At 49.0% G+C, this 20,264-nt stretch overlaps 1 protein-coding gene across 3 annotated transcripts in view; it reads left to right on the top strand.

Moving 5' to 3' along the window:
• trappc10 (trafficking protein particle complex subunit 10) overlaps positions 1-20,264 on the top strand; it is a 103,462-nt gene that overhangs the window by 65,986 nt on the left and 17,212 nt on the right. For all 3 annotated transcript variants that reach the window (XM_078233072.1, XM_078233074.1, XM_078233073.1), the window contains exons 16-19: positions 1,446-1,604; positions 7,167-7,405; positions 14,684-14,784; positions 15,587-15,713. In XM_078233072.1, coding sequence (XP_078089198.1) covers positions 1,446-1,604; positions 7,167-7,405; positions 14,684-14,784; positions 15,587-15,713 — 626 coding nt within the window. The remainder of the gene's footprint in view (positions 1-1,445; positions 1,605-7,166; positions 7,406-14,683; positions 14,785-15,586; positions 15,714-20,264) is intronic.

The following is a 20,264-nucleotide window of genomic DNA, read 5'->3' as shown; positions in this document are numbered from 1 at the left end:
CCAATCAAACAGGGCTGCTTTGTCCTGGATGGTGTCGAGCTTCCTGAGTGTTGTTGGAGCCGCACCCATCCAGGCAAGTGGGGAGTATTCCATCACACTCCTGGCTTGTGCCTTGTAGATGGTGGACAGGCTGTGGGGAATCGGGAGGTGAGTTACTCACCACAGGATTCCCAGCCTCTGACCTGCCCTTGTATCCACTGTGTTTATGTGGTGAGTCCAGTTCAGTTCCTGGTCAATGGTAACCCCAGTATGTTAATAATGGGGGATTCAGCGATGGTAATGCCATTGAATGTCAAGGAGCGATGGTTAGATTCTCTTCAAGATGGTCATTGCCTAGCAGTTATGTGGCACGAATGTTACTTGCCACTCACTCCAAGCCTGTTTGTTGCCTCGGTGTTGCTGCATTTAGACATGATACATTATAAAATCTGCTCTTCATTCACTAAACAATGCTACGTAATGTGGGTTCTTTAAAATCCAGCAATTTACTCATATGCTTCATGTTGATTTTATTGATTGGATTGAAGAGGGTGTGTGCATTGGGAACACTGCCTGAGTGAGAGAGAATATGAGGCAGGGGTTGAGGTTGGCAGACCCTGAGTAGTGGGAGTGCTGCAAGGATCAGTGCTGGGGTCAGTGTCAGTTATAAGCTGTATTAATGAGTTAGATGAAAAGGCAGTAACTTATCGAAGTTTGCTAAATTGTGGGGAGGGTACAGAGAGGCTGCGAAGAGATAAGAAACGTTTAGCGGATTATAATCCAGAAGTTATTCCAAATGGTAGTAAGAATAGAAAAGCAGAATATTTTCAAAATTGGGTTTAAATTCTCTGGAGTTGAGAAGAATGAGAGGTGATCACATTGAAACCTATAAGATTCGGAGTGGGTTTGACAGGGTGCTCACAGAGAGATTGTTTCCGGGGGTCGGAGAATCTAAAACACGGGGCCACAGTCTCAGGGTAAGGGGCTGATCATTTAGGACTGAGATAAGGAGAGATTTCTTCACTCAGAGGGTTGTGAATCTTTGGGATTCTCTGTCCCAGAGAGTTGTGGGTTCTCCATCATTGAGTACATTTAAGGCTGGAATAGACAGACTTTGGTCTCGGGGAATTAGGGATTTGGGGAGTGGGCGGGAAAATGGAGTTGAAGCCCAAATCAGCCATGATTGTATTGAATGGTAGAGCAGGTTCGATGGGCTGAATGGTCTACTCTGGCTCGTATTCCTTGTATTCTAACGTACAGCACTGTCTGGGGACCATTACTGCAGGGGGTGGGGGGGAAGTGAAGATTTACCAACACTCAGAGGGGTCCCTGGAGAGGAGGAAGTGGTGAAAGGAGGTAGTTGAAATTTCTTTGCACTGTTCCGACAGTACAGTGCTCTACCAGTGACGTGGAGTTGTGTGCTACACTGTGCTGTATAATAATCTGTGCCTGTCTCTTTTATCCAGATAGCCTCCTGGCGGGTATTTCTCAGAGGGTGAAGTTCACCATACAGACAGGACATTATATAGTGAAGAGTGGAGACACGTTACAGCTCAGCATCACCGACACTCTGCCAATCCTGCATTCAGCAAGCAGCACTGCCACTGTCTACACCAACAGCGGGGGTGAGTGAGTCACATACTGATCAGCAATCAGAGACCACAAGGCGTAGGAGCTGAAGGAGGCCATTCAGCCCGTCAAGTCTCCTCTGCTGTTCAATGCATTCATGGCTGATCTGATATAATCCTCAACTTCACTTTCCCATTTTAGCTCCATATTACTGATTAAAAATCTGTCTATCTCAGCCTTGAACATACTGAACGACCCAGTCTCCACAGCCCCCTGTGGGAAAGAAATCCACAAAAGCTGAGAAGAAATTCCTCCCGATTTTTGTCTTAAATGGGTGACCCCCCCCCCCCCCCCCCCACTCTGAGACCATGCTGTCTGGTCCTAGACTCCCCCACAAGGGAAACAACCTCTCAGCATCTATCCTGTCAAACCCCTGAGAATCCGATACGTCTCAATAAGGTCGCTCCTCATTCTTCTAAACTTCAGTGAGTACAGGCCCAAGCCATTTAACCTCTCCTCATAATAACATCCCTCCATACCCGGGATCAACCTAGTGAACCTTCTCTGCACTGCCTCCAATGCCAGTATATATTTCCTTCGATAAGGGGATCAAAACAGTTCACAGTATTCCAGGTGTGGTGTAACTAGAGCCTTGTATAGTTTAACAAGACACCTCGATTTTCATACACCATTTTCTTTGAAATAAAGGCCAACATTCCATTTGCCTTCCCTATTACCTGCTGACCTTGCACACCAGCTTTTTGTGGTTTATGCTTGCAGATCCCCTAATGCTGCAGCTTTCTGCAGCCTTTCTCCATTTAAGTAGCATTCAGTCCCTTTATTTTTCCTACCAAAGTGAGTAACTTCAAGTTTTCCTGCATTATATTCCATCTGCAAAGTTTTTGTCCACTGTCCTTATCTGTCTATACCACTCTGTAGGTTCTTTGTATTATCCTCAGCACTTGCCTTCCCATCTATCTCTGTGTCATCCACAAACCTGGCAACAGTACATTCACTTCCCTCGTCCAAGTCATTAATATATATTGTAAATAACTGTGGCCCTAGCACTGATTCCTGTGACACCCCACTAGTTACAGTTTGCCATCCTGAAAATGCCCCTCTTATCCCAACTCTGTCTTCTATAGGTTAGTCAATGCTCTATCCATGCTAATATCTGATCCCCATCACTATGGACTCTTACCTTATTAAGTAGCATTTTGTGCAGTACCTTATCGAAAGCGTTTTGGAAATCCACGTATATTACATCTACTGGTTCCCCTTTATCTATCAAAGAATTCTAATAAATTTGTCAGGTATGATTTTGCTTCTTGAAGCCACGCTGATTCTGTCTGATGATATTATGTATTTCTAAAGCTGTGCTTTATAATGGACGCTACATTTTCCTAATGATCGATGTTAAGCTAACTGACCGATAGTGACCTGCTTTTTGTCTCCCTGCCATTTTGAATAAGTGTGTTGTTGCTTTGGCAGTTTCCAATCCTCTGAGACTTTTCCAGAATTTAAAGATTCTTGGAAAGTTACTACCAGTGCACCCACTATCTCTGTAGCGACTTGCTTTAATATCCTGGGATGCAACAGGTCCAGGGGACTTATCAGCCTTTAGCCCCATGAGCTTCCCTAGTATCTTTTCTCTAGTGATAGTTGGAATCATAGAATTGCTACAGAGCAGAAGGAGCCTGCATTGACAACCATCCCACACAGGCTCCATTCCCACATTGAGGCGTTCGATAAGGTCCCCCATGCAAGGCTTCTAGAAAAAGTGAGAGAGCAGGATCCAAGGGGCTGCTGCCCTGTGGATCCAGAACTGGCTTGCCCAAAGGAGGCAGAGAGTGTGTATAGATGGGTATTTTTCTAATTGGAGGTCGGTCACCAGTGGTGTGCCCCAGGGATCTGTTCTGGGACCCTTGCTGTTTGTCATTTTCATAAATGACCTGGATGAGGAAGTGGAGAGATGGGTTGGTAAGTTTGCTGACGACACGAAGGTTGGTGGGGTTGTGGATAGTCTGGAGGGATGTCAGAAGTTACAGAGGGACATAGATAGGATGCAAGACTGGGCGGAGAAGTGGCAGATGGACTTCAACCCAGATAAATGCGTAGTGGTCCATTTTGGCAGGTCAAATGGGATGAAGGAGTACAATATAAAGGGAAAGACTCTTAGTACTGTAGAGGATCAGAAGGACCTTGGGGTCCGGGTCCATAGGACTCTAAAATCGGCCCCGCAGGTGGAGGAGGTGGTTAAGAAGGTGTATGGTGTGCTGGCCTTCATCAATCGAGGGATTGAGTTTAGGAGTCCGGGGATAATGATGCAGCTATATAAGACCCTCGTCAGACCCCACTTGGAGTACTGTGCTCAGTTCTGGTCGCCTCATTACAGGAAGGATGTGGAAAAGATTGAAAGGGTGCAGAGGAGATTTACAAGGATGTTGCCTGGATTGAGTGGCATGCCTTATGAGGATAGGCTGAGGGAGCTCGGTCTTTTCTCGTTGGAGAGATGAAGGATGAGAGGAGACCTAATAGAGGTATATAAGATGTTGAGAGGCCTAGATCGGGTGGACTCTGAGGCTTTTTCCCAGGGTGAAAATGGCTGCTACGAGAGGACACAGGTTTAAGGTGCTGGGGGGTAGGTACAGGGGAAATGTTAGGGGGAAACTTTTCACACAGAGGGTGGTGGGCGAGTGGAATCGGCTGCTGTCAGTGGTGGTGGAGGCAAACTCAATAGGGTCTTTTAAGAGACTCCTAGTTGAGTACATGGAGCTTAATAGGATGGAGGGTTATAGGTAGGCCTAGAAGGTAGGGATATGTTCGGCACAACTTGTGGGGCCGAAGGGCCTGTTTTGTGCTGTAGTTTTTCTATGTTCTATAACCCCACGTATTTACCCTGCTAATCCCTCTGACACTAAGGGGCAATTTAGCATGGCCAATCTACCTGATATGCACATCTTTGGACTGTGGGAGGAAAGCGGAGCACCTGTAGGAAACACATGCAGACAAGGGGAGAATGTGTAGACTCCACGCAGACAGTGACCCGAGGCCAGAATTGAATGGATCCTTGACGCTGTGAGGCAGCAGTGCTAACCACTGTGCCACTGTGCTGCCTGTTATTGTATTTAATTATAACTCCACTTTTGTCCCTCGATTATTTAATATTTTTGGAATGTTATTAATGTCTTCCACCATGAAGACTGACCAAAGTATTTATTTGATCTGATTTGATTTATTATTGTCACATGTATGAGCATAGTGAAAAGTATTGTTTCCTGCGCGCAATACAGACAAAACATACCGTTCATAGAGAAGGAAAGGAGAGAGTGCAGAATGTAGTGTTACAGTCATAGCTAGGGCGTAGAGAAAGATCAACTTAATGCAAGGTAAGTCCATTCAAAAGTCTGATGGCAGCAGGAAAGAAGCTGTTCTTGAGTCGGTTGGTGCGTGTCCTCAGACTTTTGTATCTTTTTTCCGACGGAAGAAGGTGGAAGAGAGAATGCCCGAGGTATGTGGAGTCCTTGATTATGCTGGCTGCATTTCCCGAGGCAGCGGGAAGTGTAGACAGAGTCAATGGATGGGAGGCTGGTTTGCGTGATGGACCAGGCTTCGTTCATGACCCTTTGTAGTTTATTGCGGTCTTGGGCAGAGCAGGAGCCATACCAAGCTGTGATACAACCAGAAAGAATGCTTCCTATGGTGCATCTGTAAAAGCTGGTGGGAGTCGTTGATGTAGACAGGGGCATGTTCTCCTTTATGCTTCCTGAAGTCGATGACTATCTCCTTCGTTTTGCTGATATTGAGGGAGAGATTATTGTTGCTGCACCAATTCACCAGATTCTCTATCTCTTTCCTGTACTCTGTCTCTTTATTGTTTGAGATCTGACCCACTACGGTGGGGTCATCAGCAAACTTGAAAATCGAGTTGGAGGGGAATTTGGCCACACAGTCATAGGTGTATAAGGAGTATAGTAAGGGGCTGAGAACACAATCTTGTGGGGCACCGGTGTTGAGGATGATCGTGGAGGAAGTGTTGTTGCCTATCCTTACTGATTGTGGTCTATGAATTAGGAAGTTCAGGATCCAGTCACAGAGGGAGGAGCCAAGGCCCAGTTTGGAGATGGGTTTTTTAGGAATAATGGTGTTGAAGGCTGAGCTGTAGTCAATAAATAGGAGTCTGACATGGATGTCTTTGTCATCTAGGTGTTCCAGGGTTGGGTGCAGGGCCAGGCAGATAGCGTCTGCTGTGGACCTGTTGTGGCGGTAGTGGATCCAGACAATCCAGGAGGCCAGAATTGGTTTGTGCCATGACTAACCTTTCGAAGCACTTCATAATGATTGCTCCCTTGGTCTCTAATGGGCCCTACTCTTTCCCTGGTTAGCCTCTTCCCGTTAATGTATTTATAGAATATCTTAGCATTCTCCCTAATCTCATTCGCAAGTCCTTTATCATGCCCCCTTTTTGCCCTTCTAATTTCTTTCTTAAGTTCCCTCTTTCACTTCCTATATTCCTCTAGGGTCGCAACTGAAATGGTCCCTTTGGATGTGCTAAAAGGCTTCCTCTTCCTTATCCAGTCCTGAATTGTCCTGGACATCTAGTGTTCCCCATGTTTCCCCCTAAAGGGAACATGTGCTCTCCCAGCTCCTTTTTCAATGTCCCCCACTGCCCTATTGTACCTGTCCTGGGAGTGTTTGATGGGGGACAGTGTAGAGGGAGCTTTACTCTGTATCTAACCCCATGCTGTACCTGTCCTGGGAGTGTTTGATGGGGACAGTGTAGAGGGAGCTTTACTCTGTATCTAACCCCATGCTGTACCTGTCCTGGGAGTGTTTGATGGGGACAGTGTAGAGGGAGCTTTACTCTGTATCTTACCCCATGCTGTACCTGTCCTGGGGGTGTTTGATGGGGACAGTGTAGAGGGAGCTTTATTCTATATCTAACCTCGTTCTGTACCTGTCCTGGGAGTGTTTGATGGGGACAGTGTAGAGGGAGCTTTATTCTATATCTAACCTCGTGCTGTACCTGTCCTGGGAGTGTTTGATGGGGACAGTGTAGAGGGAGCTTTACTCTGTATCTAACCCCATGCTGTACCTGTCCTGGGAGTGTTTGATAGGGACAGTGTAGAGGGAGCTTTACTCTGTATCTAACCTCGTGTTGTACCTGTCCTGGGAGTGTTTGATGGGGACAGTATAGAGGGAGCCTTACTCTGTATCTAACTCCGTGCTGTATTGATGCTGTGAATAGAAGAATGTGGTATAGGTTGCATATTCTTTATCTAAAACTCCTGTGGCTGATTGTATTTTGGTATTCAGATATTTTGGAGTTTTTGGATGTATGTAGAGTAGCACCAGTTAGATTACGATAGCCTGAGCTTGTGCTCGCCATGGGCTAAAGTAGAAGCAAAGTGTAGGCTGGCAGCTTCGTGTTGGTTTGGGTCACAGCCTTCCATTGGTTGAGTTTGGGATGTCTGGATAAAGGATATTTGACTGTGTTAACAATCTGAAGGTTGTATTGAGCAGGGAGGGAGCAGGTTTCCATGCCTTCAGCACGCCAGCTTCTCATGAAGATCTTAAGCATTATGTTTTCATCCAACTAATGTATTCTTTTGAAATAGACACAGTCTCCGAGGCTCCCTTAACCATTCAGTCATCTGGAAAACTCACCAGCATTACCTTACCACTGACGCCAGCTTATCATCAGATCGAGTTTCAACTTCCTGTGATCTGCCACTTGCCATCCACACTGCCAACACCTCCAGACTCTGAGAGACCAAGCACCGACTTCAAGACAAATCGCAAAGCTCATGAGAAAACTAAACTGGACATACCCTGCATGACCTCCATCGAACAGAAGGTACAGTCAGAGCACTGCCTTATTGAGAAGGGTGGGGGGGAGGGGGCTGTGTCGAGGGAGTATACCAAGTGTATTGGTGTGCTATGTCGGGGTCTGTGTCAGGAGTATACCATGTCGGGGGCAGTATACCGAGTGTATCAGTGTGCTGTGTCGGGGGGAGTATACCGAGTGTATCGGTGTGCTGTGTCGGGGGGAGTATACAGAGTGTATCAGTGTGCTGTGTCGGGGAGAGTATACAGAGTGTATCGGTGTGCTGTGTCGGGGAGAGTATACAGAGTGTATCAGTGTGCTGTGTCGGGGAGAGTATACCGAGTGTATCGGTGTGCTGTGTCGGGGGGAGTATACAGAGTGTATCAGTGTGCTGTGTCGGGGAGAGTATACAGAGTGTATCGGTGTGCTGTGTCGGGGGGAGTATACCGAGTGTATCGGTGTGCTGTGTCGGGGGGAGTATACAGAGTGTATCGGTGTGCTGTGTCGGGGGGAGTATACAGAGTGTATCGGTGTGCTGTGTCGGGGGGAGTATACCGAGTGTATCGGTGTGCTGTGTCGGGGGGAGTATACAGAGTGTATCGGTGTGCTGTGTCGGGGGGAGTATACAGAGTGTATCGGTGTGCTGTGTCGGGGGGAGTATACAGAGTGTATCGGTGTGCTGTGTCGGGGGGAGTATACAGAGTGTATCGGTGTGCTGTGTCGGGGGGAGTATACCGAGTGTATCGGTGTGCTGTGTCGGGGGTAGTATACAGAGTGTATCGGTGTGCTGTGTCGGGGGGAGTATACCGAGTGTATCGGTGTGCTGTTTCGGGGGGAGTATACCGAGTGTATCGGTGTGCTGTGTCGGGGGGAGTATACCGAGTGTATCGGTGTGCTGTGTCGGGGGGAGTATACAGAGTGTATCGGTGTGCTGTGTCGGGGGGAGTATACAGAGTGTATCGGTGTGCTGTTTCGGGGGGAGTATACCGAGTGTATCGGTGTGCTGTGTCTGGGGGAGTATACAGAGTGTATCGGTGTGCTGTGTCGGGGGGAGTATACCGAGTGTATCGGTGTGCTGTGTCAGGGGGAGTATACAGAGTGTATCGGTGTGCTGTGTCGGGGAGAGTATACCGAGTGTATCGGTGTGCTGTGTCAGGGGGAGTATACAGAGTGTATCGGTGTGCTGTGTCGGGGGGAGTATACAGAGTGTATCGGTGTGCTGTGTCGGGGAGAGTATACAGAGTGTATCAGTGTGCTGTGTCGGGGGGAGTATACAGAGTGTATCGGTGTGCTGTGTCGGGGGGAGTATACAGAGTGTATCGGTGTGCTGTGTCGGGGGGAGTATACAGAGTGTATCAGTGTGCTGTGTCGGGGGGAGTATACAGAGTGTATCGGTGTGCTGTGTCGGGGGGAGTATACAGAGTGTATCGGTGTGCTGTGTCGGGGGGAGTATACAGAGTGTATCGGTGTGCTGTGTCGGGGGGAGTATACAGAGTGTATCGGTGTGCTGTGTCTGGGGGAGTATACCGAGTGTATCGGTGTGCTGTGTCGGGGGCAGTATACAGAGTGTATCGGTGTGCTGTGTCAGGGGGAGTATACAGAGTGTATCGGTGTGCTGTGTCAGGGGGAGTATACAGAGTGTATCGGTGTGCTGTGTCGGGGGGAGTATACAGAGTGTATCGGTGTGCTGTGTCGGGGGGAGTATACAGAGTGTATCGGTGTGCTGTGTCGGGGGGAGTATACAGAGTGTATCGGTGTGCTGTGTCGGGGGGAGTATACAGAGTGTATCGGTGTGCTGTGTCGGGGGCAGTATACAGAGTGTATCGGTGTGCTGTGTCGGGGGGAGTATACAGAGTGTATCGGTGTGCTGTGTCGGGGGGAGTATACAGAGTGTATCGGTGTGCTGTGTCGGGGGGAGTATACAGAGTGTATCGGTGTGCTGTGTCAGGGGGAGTATACAGAGTGTATCGGTGTGCTGTGTCGGGGGGAGTATACAGAGTGTATCGGTGTGCTGTGTCGGGGGGAGTATACAGAGTGTATCGGTGTGCTGTGTCGGGGGGAGTATACAGAGTGTATCGGTGTGCTGTGTCGGGGGGAGTATACAGAGTGTATCGGTGTGCTGTGTCTGGGGGAGTATACCGAGTGTATCAGTGTGCTGTGTCGGGGGGAGTATACAGAGTGTATCGGTGTGCTGTGTCGGGGGCAGTATACCGAGTGTATCGGTGTGCTGTGTCTGGGGGAGTATACAGAGTGTATCGGTGTGCTGTGTCAGGGGGAGTATACAGAGTGTATCGGTGTGCTGTGTCGGGGGGAGTATACAGAGTGTATCGGTGTGCTGTGTCTGGGGGAGTATACCGAGTGTATCAGTGTGCTGTGTCGGGGGGAGTATACAGAGTGTATCGGTGTGCTGTGTCGGGGGGAGTATACAGAGTGTATCGGTGTGCTGTGTCGGGGGGAGTATACAGAGTGTATCAGTGTGCTGTGTCGGGGGGAGTATACAGAGTGTATCGGTGTGCTGTGTCAGGGGGAGTATACAGAGTGTATCGGTGTGCTGTGTCGGGGGGAGTATACAGAGTGTATCAGTGTGCTGTGTCGGGGGGAGTATACCGAGTGTATCGGTGTGCTGTGTCGGGGGGAGTATACAGAGTGTATCGGTGTGCTGTGTCTGGGGGAGTATACCGAGTGTATCGGTGTGCTGTGTCGGGGGGAGTATACAGAGTGTATCGGTGTGCTGTGTCGGGGGCAGTATACCGAGTGTATCGGTGTGCTGTGTCTGGGGGAGTATACAGAGTGTATCGGTGTGCTGTGTCGGGGGGAGTATACAGAGTGTATCAGTGTGCTGTGTCGGGGGGAGTATACAGAGTGTATCGGTGTGCTGTGTCGGGGGCAGTATACAGAGTGTATCGGTGTGCTGTGTCGGGGGGAGTATACAGAGTGTATCGGTGTGCTGTGTCGGGGGGAGTATACAGAGTGTATCAGTGTGCTGTGTCGGGGGGAGTATACAGAGTGTATCAGTGTGCTGTGTCGGGGGGAGTATACAGAGTGTATCGGTGTGCTGTGTCGGGGGGAGTATACAGAGTGTATCGGTGTGCTGTGTCGGGGGCAGTATACAGAGTGTATCGGTGTGCTGTGTCGGGGGGAGTATACAGAGTGTATCGGTGTGCTGTGTCGGGGGCAGTATACCGAGTGTATCGGTGTGCTGTGTCGGGGGGAGTATACAGAGTGTATCGGTGTGCTGTGTCAGGGGGAGTATACAGAGTGTATCAGTGTGCTGTGTCGGGGGGAGTATACCGAGTGTATCGGTGTGCTGTGTCGGGGGCAGTATACCGAGTGTATCGGTGTGCTGTGTCGGGGGGAGTATACAGAGTGTATCGGTGTGCTGTGTCAGGGGGAGTATACAGAGTGTATCGGTGTGCTGTGTCGGGGGGAGTATACAGAGTGTATCGGTGTGCTGTGTCGGGGGGAGTATACAGAGTGTATCAGTGTGCTGTGTCGGGGGGAGTATACAGAGTGTATCGGTGTGCTGTGTCGGGGGCAGTATACAGAGTGTATCGGTGTGCTGTGTCGGGGGGAGTATACAGAGTGTATCGGTGTGCTGTGTCGGGGGGAGTATACAGAGTGTATCGGTGTGCTGTGTCGGGGGGAGTATACAGAGTGTATCGGTGTGCTGTGTCGGGGGGAGTATACAGAGTGTATCGGTGTGCTGTGTCAGGGGGAGTATACAGAGTGTATCGGTGTGCTGTGTCAGGGGGAGTATACAGAGTGTATCGGTGTGCTGTGTCGGGGGGAGTATACAGAGTGTATCGGTGTGCTGTGTCGGGGAGTATACAGAGTGTATCGGTGTGCTGTGTCAGGGGGAGTATACAGAGTGTATCGGTGTGCTGTGTCAGGGGGAGTATACAGAGTGTATCGGTGTGCTGTGTCAGGGGGAGTATACAGAGTGTATCGGTGTGCTGTGTCGGGGGGAGTATACAGAGTGTATCGGTGTGCTGTGTCAGGGGGAGTATACAGAGTGTATCGGTGTGCTGTGTCAGGGGGAGTATACAGAGTGTATCGGTGTGCTGTGTCGGGGGGAGTATACAGAGTGTATCGGTGTGCTGTGTCGGGGGGAGTATACAGAGTGTATCAGTGTGCTGTGTCGGGGGGAGTATACAGAGTGTATCGGTGTGCTGTGTCGGGGGCAGTATACAGAGTGTATCGGTGTGCTGTGTCGGGGGGAGTATACAGAGTGTATCGGTGTGCTGTGTCGGGGGGAGTATACAGAGTGTATCGGTGTGCTGTGTCGGGGGGAGTATACAGAGTGTATCGGTGTGCTGTGTCGGGGGGAGTATACAGAGTGTATCGGTGTGCTGTGTCAGGGGGAGTATACAGAGTGTATCGGTGTGCTGTGTCAGGGGGAGTATACAGAGTGTATCGGTGTGCTGTGTCGGGGGGAGTATACAGAGTGTATCGGTGTGCTGTGTCGGGGAGTATACAGAGTGTATCGGTGTGCTGTGTCAGGGGGAGTATACCGAGTGTATCGGTGTGCTGTGTCAGGGGGAGTATACAGAGTGTATCGGTGTGCTGTGTCAGGGGGAGTATACAGAGTGTATCGGTGTGCTGTGTCGGGGGGAGTATACAGAGTGTATCGGTGTGCTGTGTCAGGGGGAGTATACAGAGTGTATCGGTGTGCTGTGTCAGGGGGAGTATACAGAGTGTATCGGTGTGCTGTGTCGGGGGCAGTATACCGAGTGTATCGGTGTGCTGTGTCAGGGGGAGTATACAGAGTGTATCGGTGTGCTGTGTCGGGGGGAGTATACAGAGTGTATCGGTGTGCTGTGTCGGGGGGAGTATACAGAGTGTATCGGTGTGCTGTGTCGGGGGGAGTATACAGAGTGTATCGGTGTGCTGTGTCGGGGGGAGTATACAGAGTGTATCGGTGTGCTGTGTCGGGGGCAGTATACAGAGTGTATCAGTGTGCTGTGTCGGGGGGAGTATACAGAGTGTATCGGTGTGCTGTGTCGGGGAGAGTATACCGAGTGTATCGGTGTGCTGTGTCAGGGGGAGTATACAGAGTGTATCGGTGTGCTGTGTCGGGGGGAGTATACCGAGTGTATCGGTGTGCTGTGTCGGGGGGAGTATACAGAGTGTATCAGTGTGCTGTGTCGGGGGGAGTATACAGAGTGTATCGGTGTGCTGTGTCAGGGGGAGTATACAGAGTGTATCGGTGTGCTGTGTCGGGGGGAGTATACAGAGTGTATCAGTGTGCTGTGTCTGGGGGAGTATACAGAGTGTATCGGTGTGCTGTGTCGGGGGGAGTATACAGAGTGTATCAGTGTGCTGTGTCAGGGGGAGTATACAGAGTGTATCGGTGTGCTGTGTCAGGGGGAGTATACAGAGTGTATCGGTGTGCTGTGTCGGGGGGAGTATACAGAGTGTATCAGTGTGCTGTGTCTGGGGGAGTATACAGAGTGTATCAGTGTGCTGTGTCGGGGGCAGTATACAGAGTGTATCGGTGTGCTGTGTCGGGGGGAGTATACCGAGTGTATCGGTGTGCTGTGTCGGGGGGAGTATACCGAGTGTATCGGTGTGCTGTGTCGGGGGGAGTATACAGAGTGTATCAGTGTGCTGTGTCGGGGGGAGTATACAGAGTGTATCGGTGTGCTGTGTCGGGGGGAGTATACAGAGTGTATCAGTGTGCTGTGTCGGGGGGAGTATACAGAGTGTATCGGTGTGCTGTGTCGGGGGGAGTATACAGAGTGTATCGGTGTGCTGTGTCGGGGGGAGTATACAGAGTGTATCGGTGTGCTGTGTCGGGGGGAGTATACAGAGTGTATCAGTGTGCTGTGTCGGGGGGAGTATACAGAGTGTATCGGTGTGCTGTGTCGGGGGGAGTATACAGAGTGTATCGGTGTGCTGTGTCGGGGGCAGTATACAGAGTGTATCGGTGTGCTGTGTCGGGGGGAGTATACAGAGTGTATCGGTGTGCTGTGTCGGGGGGAGTATACAGAGTGTATCGGTGTGCTGTGTCGGGGGGAGTATACAGAGTGTATCAGTGTGCTGTGTCGGGGGGAGTATACAGAGTGTATCGGTGTGCTGTGTCGGGGGGAGTATACCGAGTGTATCGGTGTGCTGTGTCGGGGGCAGTATACAGAGTGTATCTGTGTGCTGTGTCGGGGGGAGTATACAGAGTGTATCAGTGTGCTGTGTCGGGGGGAGTATACAGAGTGTATCGGTGTGCTGTGTCGGGGGGAGTATACAGAGTGTATCGGTGTGCTGTGTCGGGGGCAGTATACAGAGTGTATCGGTGTGCTGTGTCGGGGGGAGTATACAGAGTGTATCGGTGTGCTGTGTCGGGGGTAGTATACAGAGTGTATCGGTGTGCTGTGTCTGGGGGAGTATACAGAGTGTATCAGTGTGCTGTGTCGGGGGGAGTATACAGAGTGTATCGGTGTGCTGTGTCGGGGGGAGTATACAGAGTGTATCGGTGTGCTGTGTCGGGGGCAGTATACAGAGTGTATCGGTGTGCTGTGTCGGGGGGAGTATACCGAGTGTATCGGTGTGCTGTGTCGGGGGGAGTATACAGAGTGTATCGGTGTGCTGTGTCGGGGGGAGTATACCGAGTGTATCGGTGTGCTGTGTCGGGGGGAGTATACAGAGTGTATCGGTGTGCTGTGTCGGGGGGAGTATACAGAGTGTATCGGTGTGCTGTGTCGGGGGGAGTATACAGAGTGTATCGGTGTGCTGTGTCAGGGGGAGTATACAGAGTGTATCGGTGTGCTGTGTCGGGGAGAGTATACCGAGTGTATCGGTGTGCTGTGTCAGGGGGAGTATACAGAGTGTATCGGTGTGCTGTGTCTGGGGGAGTATACAGAGTGTATCAGTGTGCTGTGTCGGGGGCAGTATACAGAGTGTATCGGTGTGCTGTGTCGGGGGGAGTATACCGAGTGTATCGGTGTGCTGTGTCGGGGGGAGTATACAGAGTGTATCGGTGTGCTGTGTCGGGGGGAGTATACAGAGTGTATCGGTGTGCTGTTTCGGGGGGAGTATACAGAGTGTATCGGTGTGCTGTGTCGGGGAGAGTATACAGAGTGTATTGGTGTGCTGTGTCGGGGGGAGTAGAGATGCCGGCGTTGGACTGGGGTAAATACAGTAAGAGTTTTAACACCACCAGGTTAAAGTCCAACAGGTTTATTTGGTAGCAAATGCCATTAGCTTTCGGTGCGCTGCTCCTTCGTCAGATGACGAGTGTATCATTGTGCTGTGTTGGGCTCAGTCTCCCTGATCACATTGTGTTAATCACTATTTTGTGTTTGTATTTTGATGCAGATTTCCATCGACTGCCCCTGGTCCATTTATTCCACACTCATCTCCTTGACCTTCAACATACCATTCACTGCAAAACACCTGCTCCTGTCATCAGGTCCCAGGTATAAACTGGACTGTCCTTCTGCATTGCCAACTCTTAGTAATTGTGGAGAATGGGAGAGGGACTGGGCGTGGGGAGAGGGAATGGAGTGGAATTGCGAACGTGCCTATCTCTTTCTTTCTCTCCCTCTCCCTTCTCTCCATGTTTGTGTGTCTCCCTCTGAAAAGAAGACCAAGGGATGGGAGTAGACCATTCGGCCCATCGAGCCTGCTCTATTATTCAACATGGTCATGGCTGATCTTGGCCTTCAGCTCCACTTTCCTGCCTGTCCCCATATCCCATAATTCCCTGAGACACCAAACATCCATCTGCCCCAGCCTTAAATGTACTCAATGATGGCGTGCCCTCAACCCTCTGGGACAGAGAATCCCAAAGATTCACAACCCTCTGAGTGAAGAAATCTCTCCTTATCTCAGTCCTAAATGATCAGCCCCTTACCCTGAGACTGTGGCCCCGTGTTTTAGATTCTCCAACCCCCGGAAACAATCTCTCTGTGAGCACCCTGTCAAACCCACTCCGAATCTTATAGGTTTCAATGTGATCACCTCTCATTCTTCTAAACTCCAGAGAATTTAAACCCAATTTATTCTGCCTCTCCTCACATCCCAGGGGCCAATCTCGTGAACCTTCACTGTGCTGCCTTTCTCTCTCTCTCTCGCACACACCCCCTCACCCCCTCTCTGTTAGTGTGACAGTTTTGGTATTCTCTGCTTTGTATGACTGGTTATGCTGGATGTTTGATGATCACTTCCCCTGGATCTGCACTGATTACTGAGTGTCTCTACTTCTCCTGTGCCGTGTAGGAAGTATCTGCAGGTGTGTGTCCACAACCTGTCACACCTTGCTTTCCAGTTGTTTGATCCTCAGTTGGTGGAAGTTCCCGATTGCTCAGAGCTGGGTTTCATATCAATGAATTCCCTCAAACATCAGGTAAGCTTGCTATGGACTGTGTCCTCTTTAACCCCTCACCCTCAACCCCTGGCCCCCCAGTTATGGCTCAACGATTCAGTGATAATTGTCAATCTAGGCCCTTAGTTACTGATTAATTAACCAGTCATAATCCTCAATATTTATCCTTGGTTACTGATCAATTAAGCAGTAAGCATCCTCAATGCGGGCTCCTGGTTACTGATTAGGGTAACTGGTGATAATTCTCAATTTATGTCCTTTGTTACTGAATCACGAACCAATGAGAATCCTCAATCTGCATCCCTGGTTACTGATTCACTAACTAGTGCAAATCCCCAATCTATCCCTAGTTATTGATTAACTAAGTCTCTGTGGGTGCAAGTTCGGAGTGGGAAGGGGTCGATAACTTTGCTGGGTGTTTTCTACAGGCCGCCCAATAGTAACAGGGATGTTGAGGAGCAGATAGGGAAACAGATCCTGGAGAGATGTAGGAATAATAGGGTTGTCGTGCTGGGAGACTTTAATTTCCCAAACATCGATTGGAATATCCCTAGGGTAAGGGGTTTGGATGGGGAGGAGTTTGTTAGGTGTGTTCAGGAGGGTTTCCTGACACAGCATGTGGATAAGCCTACAAGAGGAGAGGCTGTACTCGATCTGGTACTGGCTAATGAGCCTGGACAGGTGTCGGATCTCTCAGTGGGGGAGCATCTTGGGGATAGTGATCATAACTCTATCTCCTTTACGCTAGCATTGGAAAGAGATAGGATCAGGCAAGCTAGGAAAGTGTTTATCTGGAGTAAGGGGAAATATGAAGCCATCAGGCAGGAGATTAGAGGCGTAAATTGGAAGGAGGTATTCTCGAGGAAAAGTACCGAAGTAAGGTGGCAGATTTTCAAGGAATGTTTGTCTGGAGTTCTGCATGACAACGTTCCAATGAGACAGGGAGGTGTTGGTAGGATATGGGAACCGTGGTGCACAAAAGCTGTGCTGAACCTAGTCAAAAAGAAAAGGAAAGCGTACAAAAGGTTCAGAGAGCTTGGCGATGATAGGGATCTAGATGAGTATACGGCTTGTAGGAAGGGACTTAAGAAAGAAATTAGGAGAGCCAGAAGGGGTCACGAGAAGGCCTTGGCAGGTAAGATTAAGGAGAACCCTAAGGCATTCTATAAATATGTGAAGAGTAAAAGGATGAGATGTGAAGGAATAGGACCTATAAAATGTGAAGATGAGAAAGTCTGTACAGAACCGGAAGAAATAGCAGAGGTGCTTAATGAATATTTTACCTCGGTATTCACGGTGGAATACCGTTGTACTACAGGATTGAGGCGGACTGAAAAGATTGAGTATGTGGACATTAAGAAAGAGGATGTGTTGGAAATTTTGAATAGCATCAAGATAGATAAGTCGCCGGGTCCGGATGGGATGTACCCCAGGTTACTGTGGGAGGCGAGGGAAGAGATTGCAGAGCCTCTGGCGATGGTCTTTGCGTCGTCGATGGAGAGGTTCCGGAGGATTGCGGATGTGGTTCCTATATTCAAGAAAGGGAATAGGGATAGCCCAGGAAATTACCGACCGGTGAGTCTAACCTCAGTGGTTGGTAAGTTGATGGAGAAGATCCTGAGGGACAGGATTTATGAACATTTAGAGAAGTTTAGTATGCTCAAAAGTAGTCAGCACGGCTTTGTCAAAGGCAAATCGTGCCTTACGAGCCTGGTGGACTTCTTTGAAAATATGACTAAACACATTGACGAAGAAAAAGCGGTAGATGTGGTTTTCATGGACTTCAGCAAGGCGCTCGATAAGGTCCCCCATGCAAGACTTCTCGAAAAGTGAGAGGGCATGGGATCCAAGGGGCTGTTGCCTTGTGGATTCAGAACTGGCTTGCCTGCAGAAGGCAGAGAGTGGTTGTAGACGGGTCTTTTTCTGAATGGAGGTCGGTCACCAGTGGAGTGTCCCAGGGATCTGTTCTGGGACCCTTGCTGTTTGTCATTTTCATAAATGACCTGGATGAGGTATGGGTTGGTAAGTTTGCCCATGACACGAAGGTTGGTGGTGTTGTGGATAGTTTGGAGGGATGTCAGAAGCTGCAGCGTGACATAGATAGGATGCAAGACTGGGCGGAGAAGTGGCAGATGGACTTCAACCCGGATAAATGTGTCGTGGTCCATTTCGGCAGGTCAAATGGGATGAAGGAGTATAATATCAACGGTAAGACTCTTAGCAGTGTAGAGGATCAGAAGGACCTTGGGGTCCGGGTCCATAGGACTCTTAAATTGACCTCACAGGTAGAGGAGGTGGTTAAGAAGGCATATGGTGTGCTGGCCTTCATCAATCGAGGGATTGAGTTTAGGAGTCGGGAGATAATGATGCAGCTTTATAAGACCCTCGTCAGACCCCACTTGGAGTACTGTGCTCAGTTCTGGTCGCCTCATTACAGGAGGGATGTGGAAATGATTGAAAGGGTGCAGAGGAGATTTACAAGGATGTTGCCTGGATTGGTTGGCATGCCTTATGAGGATAGGTTGAGGGAGCTCGGTCTTTTCTCCTTGGAGATACGAAGGATGAGAGGTGACCTGATAGAGGTGTACAAAATGTTGAGAGGTACAGATCGGGTGGATTCTTGGAGGCTTTTTCCCAGGGCTGAAATGGCTGCTTTGAGAGGACACAGGTTTAAGGTGCTGGGGAGTAGGTACAGAGGAGATGTCAGGGGTAAGTTTTTCACAAAGAGGGTGGTGGGTGCGTGGAATCGGCTGCCGTCAGTGGTGGTGGAGACAAACTCGATAGGGTCTTTTAAGAGACTTGTGGATGAGTACATGGGACTTAATAGGATTGAGGGTTATAGGTAAGCCTATATATAAGCCTTGGTAGGTAGGGACATGCCCAGCGCAACTTGTGGGCCGAAGGGCCTGTTTGTGCTGTATTTTTTCTATGTTCTATGTTCTAACCAGTGATAATCCTCAATCTGTGTCCTGGTTACTGATTGTAATGTTTTAACTATGTTAGGAGTTGTGGGTATTAAACAAGAAAGGAATGTGGTTTGCCTACGTAGATTCAAACTAACGACAACAGGGTTTATTCCAGGAGTTTCTCCCTATACAGAGAACTGAAAATAAAACAGCAGCCTGTACAACACCCTAATGACATGACCACCAAATGTGATCAGCACTTAAAACAACCCTTTTAAATATATATCATCCCTCCCCTTTTACTACGGTGGTCATGACAACAAATTACTACAGAGTTATACACAGGATCAATAATACTCCAGCGACAGTACGGTGCATCATTAATCATTAAACACAGTCAATAAGAAAGTCGATCAGGAGGACATCCTTTCCTCTTTGGTTGTATGCAATGCTCTGGAATTTGATTGTTCTTGACCCTAGAAATCTTATTTGGAACTTGAGTAGACCTTGGCTACGGGGAAGGTCCCAGAGGATTGGAGAATAGCCAATGTTGTTCCTTTGTTTAAGAAGGGTAGCAAGAATAATCCAGGTAATTACAGGCCGGTGAGCCTTACATCAGTGGTAGGGAAATTATTGGAGATGTTTCTTCGAGACAGAATTTACTCCCACTTGGAAATAAGTGGACGTATTAGCGAGAGGCAACGTGGTTTTGTGAAGGGGAGGTCGTGTCTCACTAACTTGATTGAGTTTTTCGAGGAAGTGACGAAGATGATTGATGAGGGTAGGACAGTGGATGTTGTCTCCATGGACTTCAGTAAGGCCTTTGACAAGGTCCCTCATGACAGGCTGGTACAGAAGATGAAGTCACATGGGATCAGAGGTGAGCTGGCAAGATGGATACAGAACTAGCTCGATCAGAGAAGACAGATGGTAGCAGTGGAAGGGTGTGTTTCTGAATGGAGGGCTGTGACTAGTGGCGTTGCTCAGGGATCAGTGCTGGGACCTTTGCTGTTTGTAATATATATAAATGATTTGGAGGAAAATGTAACTGGATTGATTAGTAAGTTTGCGGACGACACAAAGGTTGGTGGATTTGCGGATAGTGACGAGGACCATCAGAGGATACAGCAGGATATAGATCAGTTGGAGACTTGGGCTGAGAGATGGCAGATGGAGTTTAATCTGGATAAATACGAGGTAATGCATTTTGGAAGGTCTAATACAGATGGGAAATAGATAGTAAATGGCAGAACCCTTAAAAGTATTGATAGGCACAGGGATATGGGTGTACCTTATTTCTAATATCCAACAATACAAACATAGATTACTTAAAGCAAAAGAGAAAATGCTAGAAAATCCCACCAGGTCTGGCAGCATCCGTAAGGAGAGAAAAGCTTTGACAAAGGGTCATCTGGACTCGAAACGTCAGCTCTTTTCTCTCCTTCCAGATGCTGCCAGACCTGGTGAGATTTTCCTGCGTTTTCTCTTTTGCTTTCAGATTTCAGCATCCGCAATAATTTGCTTTTATTCATATATTACTTAAAACTACCTCTGCTTTCTGACACCTGGGTCTTTGGATTAGCCCTGTGACGTCACCGCTACAGCAGCATCTCAAAGAGGCTCTACAGTGCAGAAGGAGGTCATTTGGCCCGTTGAGCCTGCCTGG

This window comes from Mustelus asterias, chromosome 17 (genome assembly GCF_964213995.1).
Source record: "Mustelus asterias chromosome 17, sMusAst1.hap1.1, whole genome shotgun sequence".
Classification (NCBI taxonomy): Eukaryota; Metazoa; Chordata; class Chondrichthyes; order Carcharhiniformes; family Triakidae; genus Mustelus; species Mustelus asterias.
This window is presented reverse-complemented; position numbering and strand designations above follow the sequence as displayed.